The following is a 20,727-nucleotide window of genomic DNA, read 5'->3' on the forward strand; positions in this document are numbered from 1 at the left end:
GAAATAATAACTGCAAAAATAAGGGCATTGGGTGACAACTGTTAAAGTCCCCTAGGATGCTTTAGAGAAATATTATACAATACCAGGAATGATTGACAGGCAACTGAGAACCATGTATAAATGTTAGTAAACCTCCTTGACAACATGCAACAGGGAAAACTTCAAGGATTTTGCCTTTAAGTATCATTTCCAATTTAATTCACCAGGATTGTTCTTGTAGAAACCAGATGGAACCTGGAGGAGGTGGCAGATAGTAGCGTACACAAACTCACACAACCGTCCTATTGCAGCCACTGCTCCAGTGCTGGTGTCTTTACTAGAATGGAGGAATACAGCCTCAAGTACCTTTTATGTAGACAGCTCCTTGGTGAATGAGTTCTTTTCTATCCCTATGAGAAAAGCACGTTTGAAACAGCGTGCGTCCACATGGAACAAGCAACAGTATACATTTACAGGATTTTTTTATTTTTTGGTTTTTTTGAGTCAAGGTCTCCCTTTGTACTTCAGGCTGGCCCTGAACTCACTATGTAGCCCAGGATGGCCTCGAACTTGCAGTGATCCTCCTGCCTCAGCCTCCCGAGTGCTGGGATTACAGGTGTGCGCCACCACGCCCGGCACATTTACAGTTTTGCCCTGGGACTATGGTAACTGTCAGCATCTGTCATAACACAGCCTGCAGAGATCTGGGCCAGCTGGACACCCTGAAGAATGTGGAGTTGATCTATTGTATCAGTGACATCACAGTGATTCAGCTGGATGGACATAGAGTGGCTGGTACATTAGAGGCCTCTGACACATATGCTTCAGAGGGTGGGAGACACACAGATGGGCCTGCCACATCAGGAAGATGTTTGCAGGTCCAGAGTCAGAGGCGCGCCAGGACATTCCATGCAGAGAAAAGGACAAATAATTGCATCTTGCACCTCCTACCATGAAGAAGGAAGCAGAGGCCCTAGAAGCCTCTTTGGGTTCTAAACACAGTATCTTCCATGCCTAAAAATACTGCCCCAGCCTGTCTACCAGGTGATACAAAGGGCTGTCAGCTGTAAGTGGAGATCAGAGCAGAAAAGGTTTGCAACAGGTCCAGGCTGTAGCACAGGTAGTACTGATACTTGGCTATATGTGCTTTCACAGTGCCACCAGTATTATAAGATGCTGTGTAAAGTTTATGGCAAACTCCCCTGGGAGAATCTTAATACACGCCCCTGCACCATTAGAGCAGGACCATACCATATGAAGTAGAGATTTATGGACCTTTTGAAAAACACTCTTGGTGTCCTACTGGGCTAGATCATAGGACAAGTGACCACACATCCAACATTACCTATCAAGAGCTGGGTTCTGTCAAATGCAACTCATCACAACATCAGACAGGTAGCAACAGTTCATCCTAGGGTGAATTGGTACATCTAGGGCTGACTACAATTATGACCAAAGGGCACAACAAGCTGCACAGGCTGGCAGCCTGGACCCTGTACCCACTCCTATGCCAGCCCCACTCCTCTAATTCACACCGATGGCTGTAGGCAGGATGCCTTACAAACTGCTGACCAGAGGAGGGAAAATCCCATATGCGGTTTATAGAGGTTCTGTGAGTTCAAGCTGAGAATAGAGAACAGCTGCATTATAGTCTCATTTGGCAGCAGCCTTGAAAGACAACGGTGAAGGGAAAGCTTGTGGGCAGAGCTTTAGGAGGTGTGCTTGGTCATCCATTTCATGTGAGCAGAGAAGTTTACCAATTAGGTAATAATGATGGACGCAGTGATAAATGGCCTGCTTGGCTCACAAGTGGCCTGAAAGAAAAAAGTTTGGGGACAGGAGATGTGGGACAGAGGCATGAGGCTGGATATATGAATTGGGTGCCAAGTATGAAGATCTTTGTGAATCACACGTTAATGCCTACCAGAAAGCATCTACCATGGAAGAGGCAGCAATAATTAAGAAGGCAAAAATGTCTTGACCACTTCACCTCGACTAGTCTGTCATCAGCCACAGTGCATCAAGTGAACATGGTGGCAAAGACAGAGGCAGATGAGCCTAGAAGCATGGGCCCCACTACAAAGGCTGATCTAGCTAGCTCCTGCTGTGCTGAATGAGCCTCTGTCTTGGGGTGGCAAGTTGACTACAGTGAACCTCCCCTACCCTGGCAGAGCCATGTTTCATCCTGACAGGGCTAACTACATTCTGAGTACTGTTTACCTTTCCTTCCCACTACACTTTGGTCAGCACCACTGTTTAGGATTCATCCAGTATCTGATTCACCAGCATTGAATCTTAAGCAACATTCAACTTACTTTCATACTCTCAATTTACTTTCTGCAATGGAGGTGCAGAGACGAGTCCATGATCACAGTATTGTCTAAGTGAGTCATGTACTGTGTCATCCAGACAATGTTGGGCTAATAGGCACTGGAATGGTCTGCTGAGGGCCCACTGGAACCTGTGTCCTAGAGGCAGCACTTTAAGATGGGGTTCATCTTCCTGGATGCCATGTACACCTTCAATCAAACACCTTTACATGGCGCTGTGACTCAGCCCTGCAGGATTAGAGGTTGTCCTCTTCAAAGTGGGGAATCTTCCACCAGAGGACTCAGCAAAAATCCTACTGAGCTGTCAGCTCCAGCTGCCAGCTGGACACTTGGGTGCCTTATACCGGGGACTCAAAGGCAAGAAGGAGTCACCATCTTGGCCCAAAGGACTCATTTGGGTGCCTCTCAGCACTTGCCCAGTTGTGACAGCAGGGGCCTGGCAGCTGCCAATGATACCGGTGGGACAATGGTGGGGAAACCTCTCCTCTGTTGTTTTGCTTTGTCATGGGAGGGGAGGCAGGCAAGGAAGTTAGTTTATATCCCAACTTTTTAACCTGTTTTCTAATAAAATACTCTTTTTGGTTTTTACTTAAGTACCATTCCCTCTTTTTCCACCTCCATGGGACCCAGTTTGAGCTCTGGGGGCTAGGGCAGAAGGCAAGGCAGAGATCTCGGAGGGTGGGCGGGGCGGTGTCCACAGTCCTCAGACTTTCCACATCCCTCCATTATCTGTATCCGCTTATTGAATTCCCCTACCCTGGAGAAGAGTGTAGGACATTACAGGGGCAGCGCTTCCACAGGACTGCGAGTAAAAGGGAATGGAGCGCAGGGGCGGCCTTCGAGAGTCTGGAAGGCAGGCTCAGCCGGGCTGGCCGGTGCGCCCAACTCCACGCCCCTTGGGAATCCAGAGCGGCTCAGCCCAGACACTTGCACCTGAGTGCTGCGTGAATGCACCGCAGGATCCCCTCGAAGCGCCTCATTTTTGTTCCACTTCCAAACCCCACCCCTAGCTTTCCGCCATTCTCATTGGCTGCGCGGCCGCCCAATGGGTAGGTGGGAATGGCGAGCTCGAGCCCCAGCCAGCCAACCACTCTCGTTCGCGCGTCTCGCGAGAGTCGATCATCGGTGAGGGCAGCACCGCTGGGCTCGCGGCGGTCAGGGTGAGGGATCACTGGATCGGCAGCAGCAAAGATCATGTTCCGGGTGGTGATTCCAGGACGGCTTCAGCGGGCGGTGAGTCCAGACGGAGGCCGAGTGGGGACGTCCCGACCTTGCTGGCAGTCCCCGTGAGGGTCTCGCGAAGGTCACCTGCCCAGCGTGGGGCGCGGGCCCAAAGGCTCTAGGACCTGCTCGGAACGTCTTCCGGGTGCCCGCGCAAGTCTGGGATCTGGGGTCCGGGAGCCCCGAGGGAACCGCGCACCCGCAGCCCCTCCTCCCCTGTCCCCGCCCGCCCTCGGTTCATTCTGGGCTCCAGCGGGCGCCGGGGTGCCCGCGCTGGGTGACAAGGGGTTGGGACGCCCCCGCAGGGTTAGAGCCTAGTCCTCGGGACCTCGGAGAGTCCTCCCCGACAACCCATGTCCAGCGTGGGGGCGGCGGGTGACCTGCTTCTGGAGCAGCAGGTTTTTGGTTAAATAGCCAGGGCACTGTTGACGGTGGCAGGTGTCTTGATGCTTTCAGGAGTGCCAGATCCCAAGTCCAGCACAATTCTCTCTTCTCTTGGGTGGACTCACAGGACGCAAATACTGGGGAAGAACAGTAGGTGGAGACTGACCAGTTACAAGTCAATCATTTACATTGTGGCTTCTGTACATTTTTCTAATTTACATTTTGGTTAAGTGAGAAACAGGACTGCCAACCTTAGGGTAAAATTTTTCCTTTTGTTTTGCAGCTTCTCCCTTTTTGGGGGAGCCATGTATTTTGCAATTCACCACAGGTCTTTGTGGATGTTCGTAGAGATTTTTTTTCTTGTACTTGTTCCATAAAAAATCCTGGCTATCCTTCCCCCTGAAAGTTCAAGGTCACATTCTTCGTGTCAGAGTCCTGTCTTTCCTCCGAGAGTTTTTTTTTTTTTTCCTTTAGAAGATGTAGACATAAACAAGTTAAGAGTCATGTTTTTTGGGAAAATTCCAGGAACTGAAGTCAGACTTGCAGGAGAATTCTTGTCTCTGCAGAGGTTGGAAGGCACTTACCTTCATGGGCAGGTTTACATGTCTGGAGTAGTTGTGGTAGGGGAAATTTAGGACTCAGTAATTTTGTAAAATTAACAGAAAAGGAAATGGTTAGTTTAAGAAACTTACTATCCACACAATTGGCCAGTATTGACAGTTTCCAAACCTCTATTGTGGCTTATCCAGGACTTTGACCTTGAGTTATTTTTAGAGTTTGAAGACAAGCTTAGTAGAGGAGCTGCTCTAAAGTCATTAAGAATGTTTTAGAAGTTTGCATTTCAAGCAGGTAAGAAATAATGGGAATACTTCTAAAATGGACATAAATACATGTAACACATATTTAGCTTTTTAAATTTAGAAAGAGTTTCAGACTCACAGAAAAGCTTCAAGAAAGTACAAAGAATTCTTGGAAACGTTCCCTGAATTTCACCACCTCATAGCAGTTGGGCACATTTGCTTTCTCTCTCTACCTGTATACAGATTACTCTATTATCTTTCTAAACTATTTGAAAGTATGGGGCAGACATGCCCTTTACTTCTAGATGATTTAGTGCGTATTTTAAAAGAACAAGGAGGTTTACTTTCCTAACCACAGTATAATTGGCAAAATCAGGAAGTTTAACAGTGATAGTTTACTATCTAAAGACATGCAGATTTTGCTAGTTGTCTTGTTAATATTGTTTATAGCAGTTTTTCCTATTCTGGTCTAAGATGGTCCAGATTCATGGCATGTAGTTTTAATATCTCTTAAATCTTTGTTAGAAAAGTTCCTCAGCCTTCCTTTGGCTTTGATAACATTGACATTTTTGAAGAGTATAGGCCTGTTTTGCAGACTGTTACCAATTTAGTTTTAGTTTCCCTCAGGATTAGACTCAGGCCCCGTATTCTTGATTGGAACATCACAGAAATGATCTTGCTATTCTCAGTGTACCATGTTAGGAGGATCATAATGTTGGTTTATCACATTACTGATGATGTAAACTTCAATGACTTAGGTTAAATCATTTAGGTTATGAGTTGTTTGCCAGGTTTCTGCACTGTGAAGTAATTATTCCCCTCTTTGTAATTTTTAACTATTTGGTGGGGAAATACATTGAGACTGTAACTTGTTTGTTGTATGATTCACCCACACATCATCTTAGCCATCTGTTGATCATTCTTGCCTGAGAAATGATTACTATGATGCAAAATGGTGATTTACTAATTTTGTCATTTTTTCTACATTTCTTAGTACTGTATTCTACTATATTGTGATGGTGAACCTTTTAGAGATGAGTGCCTAAACTGCCACCCCAAACCCACTTATTTAATTGCCAAGTGCCAACACTGCAATTAAACTTGAATACTTTTTATTTTATTTTTTTATTTTTTGGTACCGGGGATTGAACTCTGGTCCTTGCGCTTGTGCAGCAGGCGGTGAAACCACTGAGCTAAACTCCCGGCCCTAAACCTGAATACTGAGGTTTTAGTTTAGAAAAAAAAACACCTCATACATTAACATCTTTTGTCTTAAAAGAAAAACAACATGTGTGCCAGAGGTTTGCCACCACTGTACTATATAGAAGAACATCCCCTTCTTGCTTGTTTATGTATTTATGGACTCAGGTATCCAAATTTAGCAGGTTATCATCTCTTATTATCTGTATTTACTTTGATGCTCAGGTTGTTCCGTATTTGAGAAATGGAAACTCACACACCACTGTTTATGTACATATTTATGATATAAAATCAGAATGGCTTATTTCAAACCCCTACTTTTGAAATTTAAACAATTCTTTCTGTAACTAACTGATTTTATTTAGGAAGAAGATACATTTTAAAAAACTAAACAGAAGCTTTTAATAATAAAGTTAGGAACTGTCTTTACAAGAAAGATTACTTTCAACTGTTACCACAACAATATGAATGTAGTTAACTCTACGAGACTTTACACTTAAAAATGATTAAGATAGTAAATTTCATAGTATTTTTGTTTAACATAATTTTAAAAAATTAACCTTAGGCTGTTAGATTGTTAGTACTGTATTCAAGTTCAGTTTCCAGTTTGTACTGATTTGTGCCACTACACAATATCCTTCATCTTTGGAAGGGGTCTTTAAAGTTGTTTCTTAACAAATGTGTTTTTTAAAAATTTATTTATGATTTTACTGTCTACACTAGAAAGCCAGAATGCACACTAAGAGGAAAACAGGCAGGCATTTGCAGTTAGTTAACATCCATGCGGAGTTACTAGTTCAATCTGAATTATTTTATTACTGTGTTTTAAAAATTGATTTGTTGACTAACAAGATACCAAAAACATTTTATGTGGAGAGAAAGCAACAACTTTCAGTGTGATTGATACCGTATCCATAGGGGGATAGAAGCACTATCCTGTTTGAGAAGCTGTGAAACTGGTGTGAAGGAACAAGACTTTTTCAGAGTCCTGTACAGCACTGATGAATGAGTTTGAACTCTAATTCACATGCAAATTTTAATTTCTTTGAGAGAAGAAAGCTAGTTTTGGTGTGGCTCTAAAAGAAAATTTATTGCACAAAGTGAATTCAGTAAAATTATGCTTCCTGCCAGTGAGTACTGAGAATATTGTCTGTTTTTAAAGTGAAATACATTGATTGTGTTTTTAATATTATAATCAATGTCATATGACATTTTTGGTCATAATTTAAAGTTGCTATATTTCATTACTGAAGAGGTACAGTAGTTTAAGTACAGAAACATTTAAGTACAAATGAAGTACAGAAATAAATTTATTATTATAAAATATGTTAAAATAGGGATAGGTAACTTTATTCTTTCGTGTAGGACTTGGGAAAGTTGTATAGCTTATTCTGTTTTATTTTGGGGGAGTTAAGAAATAAGAAAACCTTCCCTTGTCTCCAGTCCCCTATTTCCTCACTGAATTTCCAAAGATGACTGGTTTAAATTATCCCTGCTACTTCAGGTTATGAGTAGGTTTGTTAGGGGTAAAGCAGGGCATAAGAGCCCAGGTGTTTTTCTTCCATAGTCTGTGGTAGTTCCCTGCATGAGCGTCCAGTTACAGTCCCAGGAGGAACCCTGAGAGAGTGAACAGCAAAAGCCGTGTCAAGAATAGTTGAGGTTGAGTAAGAGAGGACCAAGTGCGTTTGTTGAACTTGAACTGCACAAGATTGTTGGTTACTGTGACGAAATGGATTTAGAGTTGTGGCAGAAATGAAAGCCAATTTGCTCTGATGTTAGTAAAGGAGAGAAGGGGAGCCTCTGAAAGGGTGCAGAGAAGATAACTTTTTTTTTTTTGGTGGTAGTGGTGGTGGTGGTACTGGGTAATGAATCCAGGCCTTTACACTGAGCTACATCCCCCACCCTTTTTAATTTTTTTTTTTTTAATTTTAGGACGGGGTTTTGCTAAGTTGGCCAGGCAGGGCTTAATCTTGAGATCCTCCTGCTTCAGCCTCCCAGAGTACTGGGATACTGTGCTGTGCTGACTGATAACCTCCCTTCAAGAAGTGTGCTGTCTTTCCAAGGCCAGTCAGTTTTATAAAGGTATGTGGCCGGTACACAAAAGAAAAATGTTAAGATTTTACTCTTTGGAACCAAGTCTATTCAGTAGTCTAGACACATTCTCCAAAAGCATAATTTTAGTGGTTTATGTACTACTTAGGCACCCATCCTTATGTGTACTTAGATGATGAAGTTATCAATAATAGAGATACAGCTGCTTTTCAGTTTTTGATTATTTTGGGAAAACTTTTCATTTAGTCACTAAGCATTCACCAAGGGCCAGCTGTGTGCCAGGGACGAGGTGGGTGCTGAATTCACAGTGGAAAGCAAGACAGCCCTCGTCCCTGACCTGAACTGTGGTGCAAACAAATTGGAGAAGACAGACTTTGAACACACGATTTGAAGTGTGATCAGTTTGCAGGAAGGATGAGTAGGGAGAGGCTTAATCTTCCTCAGGGCTGGAGAGTCTGAAGGGTATCTGTCAAAGTAGGTGGACCTGTGATTGCATAATGAAGTGCAGTAACAGTAAGGGTGAAGAGTAGTCGTCAGATTAACAGTGTCACTTCATTTTTTGAGTTTTGTCTTAAATCACCTTATTGTTTTTATTCTGTTCATATCATGTATGTTCTTCTGAGATACATATTTGGCTTTTAAATATGGTATTGTTTCCAAGATTGAATTAAAGACAATGAAAGCATTAGTCATGTTAGTTTGTTATTCAGAATTAAAAATAATGACAACAACCTAAAAGTCCATTTGGATTCTGTCTGAAGTAATGTGGAACACATTGAAAGGACCTTGGAAATTAGGAAAAAATAGTCCTGCTGTAAGAATATGAAAAGCAGAAGCTCCCCCTGCCTGCTTCAGTTCCCAGAGATCTCTGTTGACATTGTTAAGGTGCAGCTTTTCCTGTTCCCCAGTCCTGCTCCCTGAGCCTTCCTGGTGGTTCTCAAGAGCGCTCCTCAAGAAACTTCCTGCATACTACCAAAGAAGGTATATATGCATGGCCAGTAAGCGTACAAAAGGAGGTTCAGCATCACGTTACTGTGGAATTGCCAGCCTGTCTTCCAAAGTGGCTGCACCATTTTGCATTCCCACCAGCAATGAATGAGCGTTCTTTTTGTTCCATTCATCTGTACACTTCCACAGCATTAAGTATTGTGTTTGGGATTTTTTCCATTCTCATAGGTGTGTAGGGGGTATCTCATTGTTTTTTAATCTGCAATTCCATAGTAACATGATGCTGAACCTTCTTTTGTATGCTTACTGGCCATTCATATACCTTCTTTGGTGAAGTATCTGTTCAGCTTGTTTGTCTTTTTTTTTTAAATGGTGGTGGGATTTGAACCTAGAGCCCTGTGCATGCTAAATGGGTGTTTTACCATTCTGCTACATCTCCAGCCCTATTTTGTCTGCTTTTTAACCAGATTTGTCATTACTTTTTATTGAAATTTAAGAGTTCATTGTGTCTTTAGACAACAGTCCTTTATGGAATGTGTCTTTTGAAAATATTTCCTCCCAGTTTGTGACTTGTCTTCTCATTTTGTTGGTGAAGAAATTTTTAAAAAGAATTCTCTGTTGATTTATTGGGAATCTGCTCTGTGCTGGATACTCAAGTAGAGGCCACGGTTAGTGTTAGAAAAATCAGATGTTGCCCTATACTCAGTAGCAGTAGGGAAGACAAGTCAATCAAATATGTTTCGTTAAGTGTGGTAAGTGCTGTAGTGAAGGCAATAAAGTACCATGTGGGTGCTGGCAGTTAACTAGTCTGAGGGGAGCCAAAGACTTTTATATGTAGCTACATTTAGTGAGCATTTAATATGTTCCAAGAGCTTTACATACAGTACTTATTTAATCCTCACAGCTCTGTGACATTAGCATTGTCATCATTATCTCTGTGTACACTCAGACATGGAGGCACAGAGAGATAATGGTAGAGGTAAATTCAGACCAAGGCAGCGCAGCACTAGAGCCTGTTCTCTTTACCACTGCAACTGTATTAAGGCTTTTTGGAAGAATAATCCTTAAGGATTATTAATTAAAAGCTAATTAGGGGCTGGGGATTTAGCTCAGTGGCACTGTGCCTGCCTTGCAAGTGCATGGTCATGAGTTCGATCCCTGGTACCCCCCCCCCCCAAAAGCTAATTAGGTATCAGGTAAGAGGCCCTCTAGACAGAGGTAACAATGTGTGGGAAGGCTCTCTCCTGGGCAGCGAGCAGGGCAAGTTGAAGTATCCGAAAATAAGGTATAAATGAGCCAGCGACGTATGGCTGGGGAGGTAGATCAGGCCACAAAATAACTGAGTGCCTGGTAAATCAGCCTAGGGAGACTAGTTTGCCATATCCCACAGGGGCAGGAAGCAATTAAAATGTCTTAGGCAGGGAGATAACATGTTAGATTTATACCATAGAAAGAGAAATAAATTGGAAGGGAGCAAAATTGTAGGTAGATACATGTTGGATTGGAAGATTGATGGAGTAATTTAGGAGAGGGACAGTGACCTGCCCTTACATTTGGCATGATGATGGAGGTCAGTGAATGAATTGAAAAGATGCTCTGTTTGGGAGGAAGAACTGTTAGGACTTCAGAGGTTGATTGGAAGCGAGAGTTGAGAGAAAACCCAGAGATGACTCTTGGATCAGGGTTTGGAGTCTGGAGGAGGAGTAGTTTTGCAAAGACTGGGGAGGAACAGAGGAAAAATGAGATAAGATTTTGACTTGTTGAATTGGAAAGTGTTTGTTAAGACACAAAGGTTGGGCCAGGGATTTACCTCAGTGGTTCCACTGCCTGCCTTGCAAGTGCAAGGATCCGAGTTCATCCTGGTACCAAAAAACAAAACAAAATGAAAACAAACAAAAAAAGACACAAAGGTTAAGCTCTTAGATAAGCAGATATAACTAATTATAGGTGTAGCTCTTAGGAAGGAGATGATAACACACACAGACACAGACACACAATTTGCTAGTCATTCTCATACAGGTGGAAGTCAGAAGGGAGTAGTCATTCCTGAGAACAAGTAAGGTAAAGCCTGAAAAGTGTTGGTAATTTTGGAGAGGGCAAAAACCAGTTGAAAGAAGCATGAATGAGAGATAAAGAATTGGAGAAGGGGGTACCTGGAGTAGAATGTGGGCTGGTGGCTTTTTAATATGGGGTTCTTTAAAATTGGGAGAGTGTCAAATGTGTTTAAATGTTGATGGGAAGGAACCGGGAATGGGAGATGTTAGGGACATGATAATGAATGGGCTTGCAGAAAGCAGTCTTTTGAGTAGATTTGAGAAAATGGACTCGAGAAGCCAGAGGAATCAGACCCTAGAGGAAGGAAGGACCCATGGCAGCTTTCATTGTGATAGCCAAGGGCCAAGAATTTCTGTTGAGTGTCCAGTGTCCAGAGGGGGAGCAGCTTCTTGCCAGTGGCTTCAGTTTCTCCTATAAGAGATGAGGCTCCCTCTGATAAGAGAGGGAAGACTGTTGTCAGGAGAGTATATTTGAAATAGTTGCTGGGAAGGGTGAGAGTACCAACAAGGAAGTCCTAGTAGCATCCCACTGGCAGTTTTGAGGGCTCAGGTAAGGCTGGTGACCAAGAATTTATGGGTGGCACTGGTCTGCATTAATTACTGTTGTTAAAGTCTTAAGAATCTGGCCCTTTTTCCCTCCAATCACTCTTGTTAAAAGAGAGTCCTAAAGTGTAGAGCGGCAATAGGTCTTATGATAATAAAACAAATTTTTTTTGTTTTAAAACTTTCAGTGATGGACTTGTACTTTTTCACTATTAGTCACATCTGTCCACTCTTCTACTCAAAGTAGGATTTTAGAGTTATAGAACTTAGAGAGCTGGAAAAGAGGCCTATGAAATCGAATTTTTCTTTGTTTTTGACCAGTGCTTTTTTTTTTTTTTTTGGTGCCCAGGATCAAACTCAAGACCTTGCACTTGCGAGGCAGGTGGCAGCACCACTGAGCTAAATCCCTGGCCCTGACCAGTACTTTTCTGTTTGTTTGTTTTATTTTTTAATTTTTTAAATTTTTGTTTATTTTTTTGGTACTGGGGATCGAACTTGGGACCTTGCGCTTTCGAGGCAGGCGCTGAAACCACTGAGCTAAATCCCCGGCCCTGTTTGTTTTTTTAAAATGGAAGAGCGTATTTGCCAAATACAGGAAGGAATTGACTCAGATATAAAAGAACAATAGATGATAATACATTGATGCGAGTAATTCAGAACCCTACTCTGGAGTCAGACTGCTTGGACTTGGAATAACCTGGCTCTACTAGCTAGGTAACCTTTAAGCTCCAATTTCCTCATTTGCAAAGTCAGTATAATAGTACCTACATCATAAAAGTTTTTGTGAGTTTTAAATAAGATATGATTCATAAGAGTACTTGGAACAGTGTTTTATAAATGTGAGTCGGGTTAAAGCAAAGCTAAAGGGTACATTCTAGCAGTGCTCTTTGCCTGGTCCCCACCATGTCCCGTGTGGTGGCTCCTAGGTGCCTTCCTAGAACCCTTTCATGAAAGAGTTTGAAAACTTCTGGTCTAGTTCCTCTCCCTCAATTCGCATACAAGGAAACTGGGCTTCAGTCTGAGGAGTAGCATCTGAATGCTCACCAGGCTCACATAACCATTACTGTGGAATTAAACCATGTTAGAGGTTGTAGCTCCTCTCTGTACAGTCTGAGAAATGGAAGATAGAACACCAAAATAGAAGGAAGTTTAGTATTTTGAAAAGTATAAAGGAATCGGTAAAGCAATATGCCATGCCTTTATGATGTTTGTAGTGTTTAGTAAACACTGATCAGATAGGTGAACTGAGTGGATTCTTTCGTTGGTATTTACTGTTATAAGTGTGATTTTGAGCAGTCTTAAAAATCATGTACAATCTGCCCTGGAAGTTCAAAAAAACTTGACAGTTTCTTAGAATTACTCAATTTATTTTATGATAGAACTATAATTTTTAGCAAATATGGGCTTTCTGCCACCAAGTCTTGGATTTGTTCTTCAAATGGTGATGGAAATATGATAATTTTATGGTAAATGATGTGTGAAGCATAATAAAAAATATGTACTTGATGTATAGCTAATAGTTTGTTATTAGCAATTCGTGTGAAATATCACTTAAATCATAAATTACATCATTGAGTGTTTTTTTTTTTTTTGGTACCGGGGATCGAACTCAGGATCTTGTGTTTGCGAGGCAGGCACGGTGCCACTGAGCTAAATCCCTGGCTCACCACTGAGTCTTAATTACAGGGTCCTTTATAAGATATTGTGCTCCCCCTGATTAACAAAGTGCCCTATAATCAACTCTATAGAGATACATTGCAAAAATAGCATATTAGATTGTGAGGCTATGAAAAGGAACAGGTCTGACATTTACTTTCCAAGAACTTCCACTCCAACTCAGGGATCGTGAATGACTATGACTTCTGAAGAACAGCTTGTGTCAGTCATTATCAGAAGGGTTGAAATTGTGCCTGCCTTGTTATCTGGCACTTCTAGGAATTTGTCATAGGAAAGGAATCTTAAGATAGGCATAAAGATTTTTACTTTCACTTGAACTACCTCTTTTCTTACTGGAAATTTTTTACTTGTAAAAAAAGGAAATGTTATATAAGTAAGTACTTGATTTGACAGCCTCAGGTCAAGTTCCCTCCTGTGTCCCTGCTTCTAGTCATCCACTGACACCACAGTGCAATGATTGTGTCTTCTGGTATATCCTGCTATGGTGTCCTTTCTCCTCTCTCACCTCAGGTGTATGTTCCTGGAAGCCTTCCTACCTCTGGAAAGCTAGTCCTAGGCTCTCCAGAGGGCCCCCAGCTCAATGGGCTGTGCTCAATGGAGGAAGTTTAGAGGGCTGAGAAGAAGGTGGGGACCAAGTGTACGGCCAGGTAGTGTAGGAGAAGAAAGATCCCTGCCTTGTTGATAGTTGGATAGAATCTAGCTTCGGGAGGCAAAGCAGCCAGAGTAGAGTCTAGCTAAGTTCTGGTCAGAAGAATGGGTCGTCATTCTACACAGAAGGAAGTCTCATGTGTTGAAATTGAGTGCAAAGATCTAGTTATGAGGATTGTCTTCTCTGCATTGTTTATAATAGTAAACATTGTGAGTAAACTAAATGTCCACAGAGACTGGTTAAACTGATGAGTCCATATCAGTGTGTGTTAGGGAGCTTGCTTTTGCTGTGACAAAATGTCTGAGAAAATCAACTAGAGGAGAAAAATTTGTTTTGTTTCATGGTTTCAGGGATTCCAGTCTGTGGTTGGCTGGCTCCATTGCTTTTAGGCAGAACATCGTGGCAGAAGGGCATAGCAGAGGAGGTTGCTTACCTCATGGTGGTCAGGAAGCAGAGAAGAGAGCAAGGGGCCCAGGACAAAATATCCCTTCAGAGCTGTACCCCTAAGTACCTGCTTCAACTAGGCCCTGTCTTCAGAGTTGCTACCACCTCCCAATAAGTCTGCCAGCTTGGGACCATGCTTTCAACACTTGACCTTTTGGGGGACATTTCAGATCCTACCCATAACACTACAATAATAAAAAAGGTGAAGAATATGAAGATACAGCAAGTGGTGTTTATGATATAGTAGGTGAAAAACTGCGTATTCGTTATATAAGCAGGATTACTGTCCTGTACTTGGCTTCCCTTCATTTGTACCCTCCTTGTAAGTTTTTAGCTCTGGGTATACTTCGTACTATGCTTTCTTCTCTCCAACCCTAGAGCTAAAGATTTTTGCTAAATTAAGTCACATAACCCTGCCATTTGATCCTCAGTGCCACTTTTGTTGTTTCCATTTTCCACAAGGATAGTTAGAAAATTTTCCTCTTTTCTCATGCCTGTGGTGTCACCTGATTCGGACACCTGAACTTACTTCCTTTACTCTACTTGATTGTCCTTGCAGCCTTCAGCATCTGGTTCATTCAATTCATTATTTGAGAAACTGTTCATTCTTTTAGTGGTTTGTATGTGAAAAAGTTAGTGCCTATGAAATTTTTGAGCACACGGACTGTTCCTGTTGATTTTTGAGTTCCTAGTATTTGAAATTATTCCAGATGACCGTGAACTATTGGAAATTTCTTAATAATCCATACTAGATAGGGTTGGTTCCAAGATACTGTATATAGCTTTTTTTTTTTAATTATTCAGAAGCATATTTGAACTTTTGGAAGAAACACCATCAAAATTACAGTCTAGTGTCATGGTTTAAAAGCAGATTTCTATTTTCATTTATTTTGCTATTGAATGCTTTTTGTCTGACTCAGTAGGAATCAACTTTAATAATTACTTTTGAGCCCATTATTTCTGGATATACTGTACTTAGTAGGAGCCCAATATGTAACTCAGTGTAATTGATAGGATTTGACCAGTTCCTAGTTAGATAGGTAATATGTTCTGAGGATTTTAAATTTATATAGCAGTTATTTATTGGATATAACTTAGTGGGAAAATTGTTTTGGAGTAATTATTTCTTTTCCAGAGATTGAGTCCAGGGCCTTTGAACTGAGCTATATCCTCAGCCTTTTTTAATTTTATTTTTTATTTTGAGACATGGTCTTGCTAAGTGCTGAGTTGCCCAGGCTGGGCTCAAACTTGCCATCTTCCTGCATCAGCCTCCCAGGGTCTAATAGACATGTGCTGCCATGCTTGGCTTAAAAAATTTTTTTTCCTAACCATAGAGAACTAATCTGTATTTGAGTTTTTATTAGATAAAAATATTAGTATTACAATGATAGCTACAAATAGCCTGATTTTTGCTATGGACCAAGTATTTTATAAATATATTTATAGAACTGAGTATAGTAGAATGGTTTTCTTTAAAGCATATATGCTTAATAATTAGAGTAAAAAAAAAACCTATGATGGGGCCAGGGATTTAGCTCAGTGGTTTCACCGCTTGCTGTGCAAGTGCAAGGACCCAAGTTCAATCCCTGCTACCAAAAAAAAAAAACCTATGATGAAATTTTCTCTTTCTTTTTTTTTTTCTTCTTCTCCTTTTTAGGCCTCATTGCTCCGATTTCAGAGTACCCTTGTCATAGCAGAGCACGTGGATGGCTCCCTGGCACCTATCACTTTGAACACTATCACTGCAGCAAGACGCCTGGGAGGAGAGGTGTCCTGCTTAGTAGCTGGAACCAAGTGTGACAAGGTGAGAGATTTTTAAGGTCAACCATAGCAAATATAATCTTCATCAAGAGACAGGGAAAGATAGCAGAAGAGAATTATGCTGAGGACTATAACCGAAACTGGGCTCTAATCCTCATTAAATGGCCAGCGTCACAACCATTACTGTGCACGAAGAAGGAACTAAAAGACTTGCTCACTAAGCATTTTGTCTTCTGAAATAAGGTAGAATACTTGATTTAGTTCTCCTGGCACCATCGTGTGCCATGAGGTACCAAGGAGAATGATAATGTTTGATTCCCCACAGAGGTTAATAGCCAGTCCCTTTTTGTACTGATGAATATACTTGCTAATTGCTTCTAATTCCCGAAAGTGGTAAATCTGGACAAAATATCATGGGTGTTAAATTTTTTTTTTTTTTTTGCTACCAGGGATCGAACTTGGGTCCTTGCACTTGCACAGCAGTTGGTGAAACCACTGAGCTAAATCCCCGGCCCCATGGGTGTTAATTTTTAATTGGAAAAAGAATTCAAATGTGAGTACTGGGCTGGGGATTTAGCTCAGTGGTTCCAGCGCCTGCCTTGCAAGCACAAGGTCCCGAGTTCGATCCCCGGTACCAAAAAAAAAAAAAAAAAGGAAAAAAAAGGAAACAAATGTGAGTACTATTCTTTTCAGATTATAGCTGGTACTAAAAGATATGCCTGTCCTTGTTGTTAAATGAGACAGTTACAGCTTTGGAAACCAAGCCCACAGGAGGTGCTGTTGAATGATCTTCGGGGTCTGTGCCGTGGGGGTGGCCTTGTGGATGTTACTTCAGTTACACTTACACCACTGGAGCCACCTGTTCCTCTCACCCTATATAGAAGTTGCTAGGTGTGCAGCTGGGAGCTCATACCTCACAGAAAAATAAATCTGGAGAGCATGTGTTTGTTTTTAGATTTTATTTCTTACTAAATTATCAGTGCAGAGCATGATACTGTTCAGAAAGCTAGTGTGATTTCTAATTCTTTACATGAAATTGATACTTTAAAATAATATATTCCAGGAGGTTTAACTAGTTATATATATTTCTCTAATTTCTATCCAACTATTTAACTATATACAGTTGATTTTAATCACAATGTCTGATGATATGGTTAAACTATCTTTCTGGTTGCTCAGTTTTCAGATATATACTACAGAAGTGTATATATATTTTTTTCTATGTTTTATATGTTTAAATTTTAGATTTGTTTTGCTGTGATTTTAAGTAATTATTTTGGTATTACTTTAAAAATTCTTGAAATGATATCTACTCAATTACAACCTTTAAAAAATTTTCCTTTTTGATATGGGGTCTTACTTTTCTAATTCGGAGTTCAGGCTGGTCTTGAACTTACTAATATAGCTTAGGCTGGCTTTGAACTTGCACAGGAGCCTTAGCCTCTTGTGTGCTGAGATTACAGGTGTATGCCACTATGGCTGGCTCAGTTAATCTTAAAGAAAAACAAAAAATACCTGTTAATAATCCAGGCAGATTTCAGTTTTAATACTATTTTCTTTGGGTATTTATCATAAAGACAGAGTGATTTTTCTTGTAGCACCAGTAGTTTTTGGCAGTAAATGAAAGTTTTGATGGGAAAATTCTATCCTACTTTATCTCCTAGGCTACTGTATCATTACTTTGGAATTAGCTGAGTTTTTAAATTGGAAATTCTCTTAAAGTTAGAGAAGCTGAATACAGGTGCAGCCATCCCAAGGGGCCCTGTGGTACAGGGCAGTGTGCTGGAGGACACTTGGCTCAGCAGAGGTGTGTGGCACTGTGTCTTTTCTCCAGTGAATGTTACTGAACCTTGCAGTCCATGGAGGGTCAGGAGGCACAGCCTTTGGTGCCGACTCATCAGCGATCAGTGAAGCAGCCTGGAGCTGAAAAGCAGACAGGAGACTCTGGCATGGCTCTAAGGAGCCGAAACCAGTCATGATATATGCAAGATACTCAGGAAGGGAGTTGCCTTCTGTATATGGAAAATCTGAAGTATCAAAAGCTTTCTCAAACTCAGCAGTGGGCAGTGGGTTGCAATATAAGATTTTCTTGGGCCGGGGATTTAGCTCAGTGGTTTCGCCGCCTGCTATGCAAGCGCAAGGACCTGAGTTCGATCCCCAGTACCAAAAAAGAAAAAAGATTTTCTTTGTTGCGGTTATTTAATTTTAATATCCACAGAAACTATTATTGCCAAATAAAGTATAATAAACCATAGAGTAAGGTATTTATCCCTAGGAAACCCAAAGTCTAAAATACTCTGGCTGTGTTAGAGAAAGAATGAGAATATCTCAGTTTTACCATTTATAAAATGATGACATTTGGATTAACTAAAAGGTCAGTTTATTTTGGCAAGACAGAATTTCTGTTGCAATCTTTTGTATCAGGACTATGTAAGATCAATCCATAGTGAGATCACTTGGCAGAAGATTTTCTTTGTTAAAGAATTTAAAAAAAATTTTAAAAACTTTTTGTATAGCCCTTTTGCTACTAGGAATGATTTTTATTTTTACTTTTAAGATTTAATGTTCTGTGGATATTTAGTGTTGGCTCAACTGTATTTGAGTATTTCTGATAGAGGATACTTAGTAACTCCTCTTCTCATCACAGGTGGTGCAAGATCTCTGTGAAGTAGCAGGGGTAGCAAAAGTTCTGGTGGCTCAGCATGATGCCTACAAAGGTCTGCTTCCAGGTGAGGATTTTCGGTGGGAAAATGTAGTGTCTGAGTCCTGCTTGAATATATGAAATATTAGGAATCACACAATGCATTTTATCCATGTGTTTCCCTATCAGAGGAGCTGACGCCATTGATTCTGGCCACACAGAAGCAGTTCAGTTACACACACATCTGTGCTGGAGCCTCTGCCTTTGGAAAGGTGAGAACCTGAGAATGTGTGGTAATGTGCGGTCTGATGCCCCACTCGTAGGCTGAGGTTTTTGTGTTCCAGAAACATGTAGCAGACTTTGAGTAGATGGCCATTCCTGACATGTCCATGTCAGCAGAGTACTTGCACTAAAATTTGTTTTCTTAATTTTGTTTAATTTCTGTGAAAATACCATTCCTAGAGTTTCAAATTTTGTCACAGAGATAACTTCGTTCTTTCAACATGTTGTCATAATTTATTAAAATGCCTCTTGCAGGTTTTCAAATTTTGCCTTAGAGAAAACCCTCTTTACATTATTATTGTTAAATTATCTTGTTTAAAAGCTGTTAGATTCTCGGGGTTTGTGTGAATATTGTTTGCATTAGTAACCAATCTTAAGAGTTATTTTATTTGGATAGTTGGTGAGTATTTAGAAAGGCCAGTTCTATTTGGGGAATTTGGAAGGAGCTCTGTGGTGGTTGAAGATATCCTTAGGATAAGGAAAGTGGTAATCTAGTCATTTGCATTTTGATATGTCTGCAGAAAGAATGTGCCTCAGATGCATAGTGATCTCCAGGAAGTTAGCACAGTGTGAGGGTGAGGGTGCTGGGGATGTAGCTCATGATAGAGCACTTGTCCAGCACGCATGATGACCAGACACTTAAAAAAAAGTAGGAGGAGCCCAAGAAAAGGAATTTGGCATTGGATATTTCTTGTCTCTCAGTGGCCATGTATGTTCTAGCTCCTTTTTCTTTTATTCTGTTCTTAATAAGGGTTAGTTTTAGTTTTTAGTTTACTTTAAAAGCTCTACACAGATTCATTCTCATTAGAAAGGATTCATGTACAGCAGTATGAAGAGCAACATTTGCAGGCCCTATCTTATGCCCAGCTCCCCCTCCCTCTTCAGGAGGATGACTGTCAGCACTTGTACATTCATTGTTTTAGGTGTCTTTCCGTGGATTTTTAAATTATACACATTACAAATACATTTTTACTTGTAAAATGGGATAATATGGCGCAAATTGTTTTGTGACTGATCATTTTTTACTTGAGCATGTCTTGAAAATATTAACTCATAATGTGTCTGTCTTTTTTTAGTGGCAGCATAACATTCCACATTTAGCCAGGAATAGTTAGGTTGTTTCTGGTTGTTTGCATTTATAAACTTTGCTGCAAGGAAACATCCCTGTACATCCATATATATGCTGGTATTTATGTAGAATAGAGTTCTATAAGAGAAATAGGTGGGTTAAGGCCTTTAACTTTTGATCTGTATTGTTAAATGGCCAACATTTGAGCTATTATATACTCTAGCATTTTCCCCATTAATCTAATAGGTGAAATGATCTCTGTGCCCCATTCTATCCCCTGAGTTTAATTTCTGTGTTGGATGATTTAAATCAGAGGTCCTCAGCCCGTGGGCCACAGACCATTACTGGTCCATGTCCTGTTAGGGCCACACAACAGGAGGTGAATGGCAGGCAGGGAAGCAGGCCTTTGTCTGTTTTTTATAGCCACTGGTCTTCACTCCCATCACTGCCTGAGCTCGTCTCCTGTCAAATCAGCAGTGGTGTTAGATTCTCACAGGAGGGCAAACCCTGCTGTAAACTGCACATGAGAGTGATTCTTTGAATCATCAGAACCCTCCCCTTTTCTGCAGGTGTATAGAAAAATTGTCTTCCATGAAACCAGTCTCTGGTGCCAAAATTTTAGGTTAGATCCTGGTGATTTAAACAACTTTATAAGCTTTGAGTTTCTGTGATACAATTTATCTACAAGATTGT

The 20,727-nt window shown here is 41.0% G+C and overlaps 1 protein-coding gene across 1 annotated transcript in view; it reads left to right on the forward strand.

Annotated features, from left to right (window-relative positions):
- Window positions 1-3,373: 3,373 nt before the first annotated feature.
- The window catches only part of Etfa (electron transfer flavoprotein subunit alpha), a 59,218-nt gene continuing 41,864 nt past the window's right edge, over window positions 3,374-20,727 (forward strand). Inside the window, exons 1-4 of the mRNA XM_004872076.3 lie at window positions 3,374-3,542; window positions 15,939-16,085; window positions 18,690-18,771; window positions 18,873-18,955. Of these exons, the coding sequence (XP_004872133.1) occupies window positions 3,504-3,542; window positions 15,939-16,085; window positions 18,690-18,771; window positions 18,873-18,955 (351 nt within the window). The 5' untranslated portion in view covers window positions 3,374-3,503. The remainder of the gene's footprint in view (window positions 3,543-15,938; window positions 16,086-18,689; window positions 18,772-18,872; window positions 18,956-20,727) is intronic.

The sequence above is a fragment of the Heterocephalus glaber genome, unplaced genomic scaffold (genome assembly GCF_053883595.1).
Source record: "Heterocephalus glaber isolate CG9 unplaced genomic scaffold, H.glaber_assembly_v1.0 deba00001140, whole genome shotgun sequence".
Lineage (NCBI taxonomy): Eukaryota > Metazoa > Chordata > Mammalia > Rodentia > Bathyergidae > Heterocephalus > Heterocephalus glaber.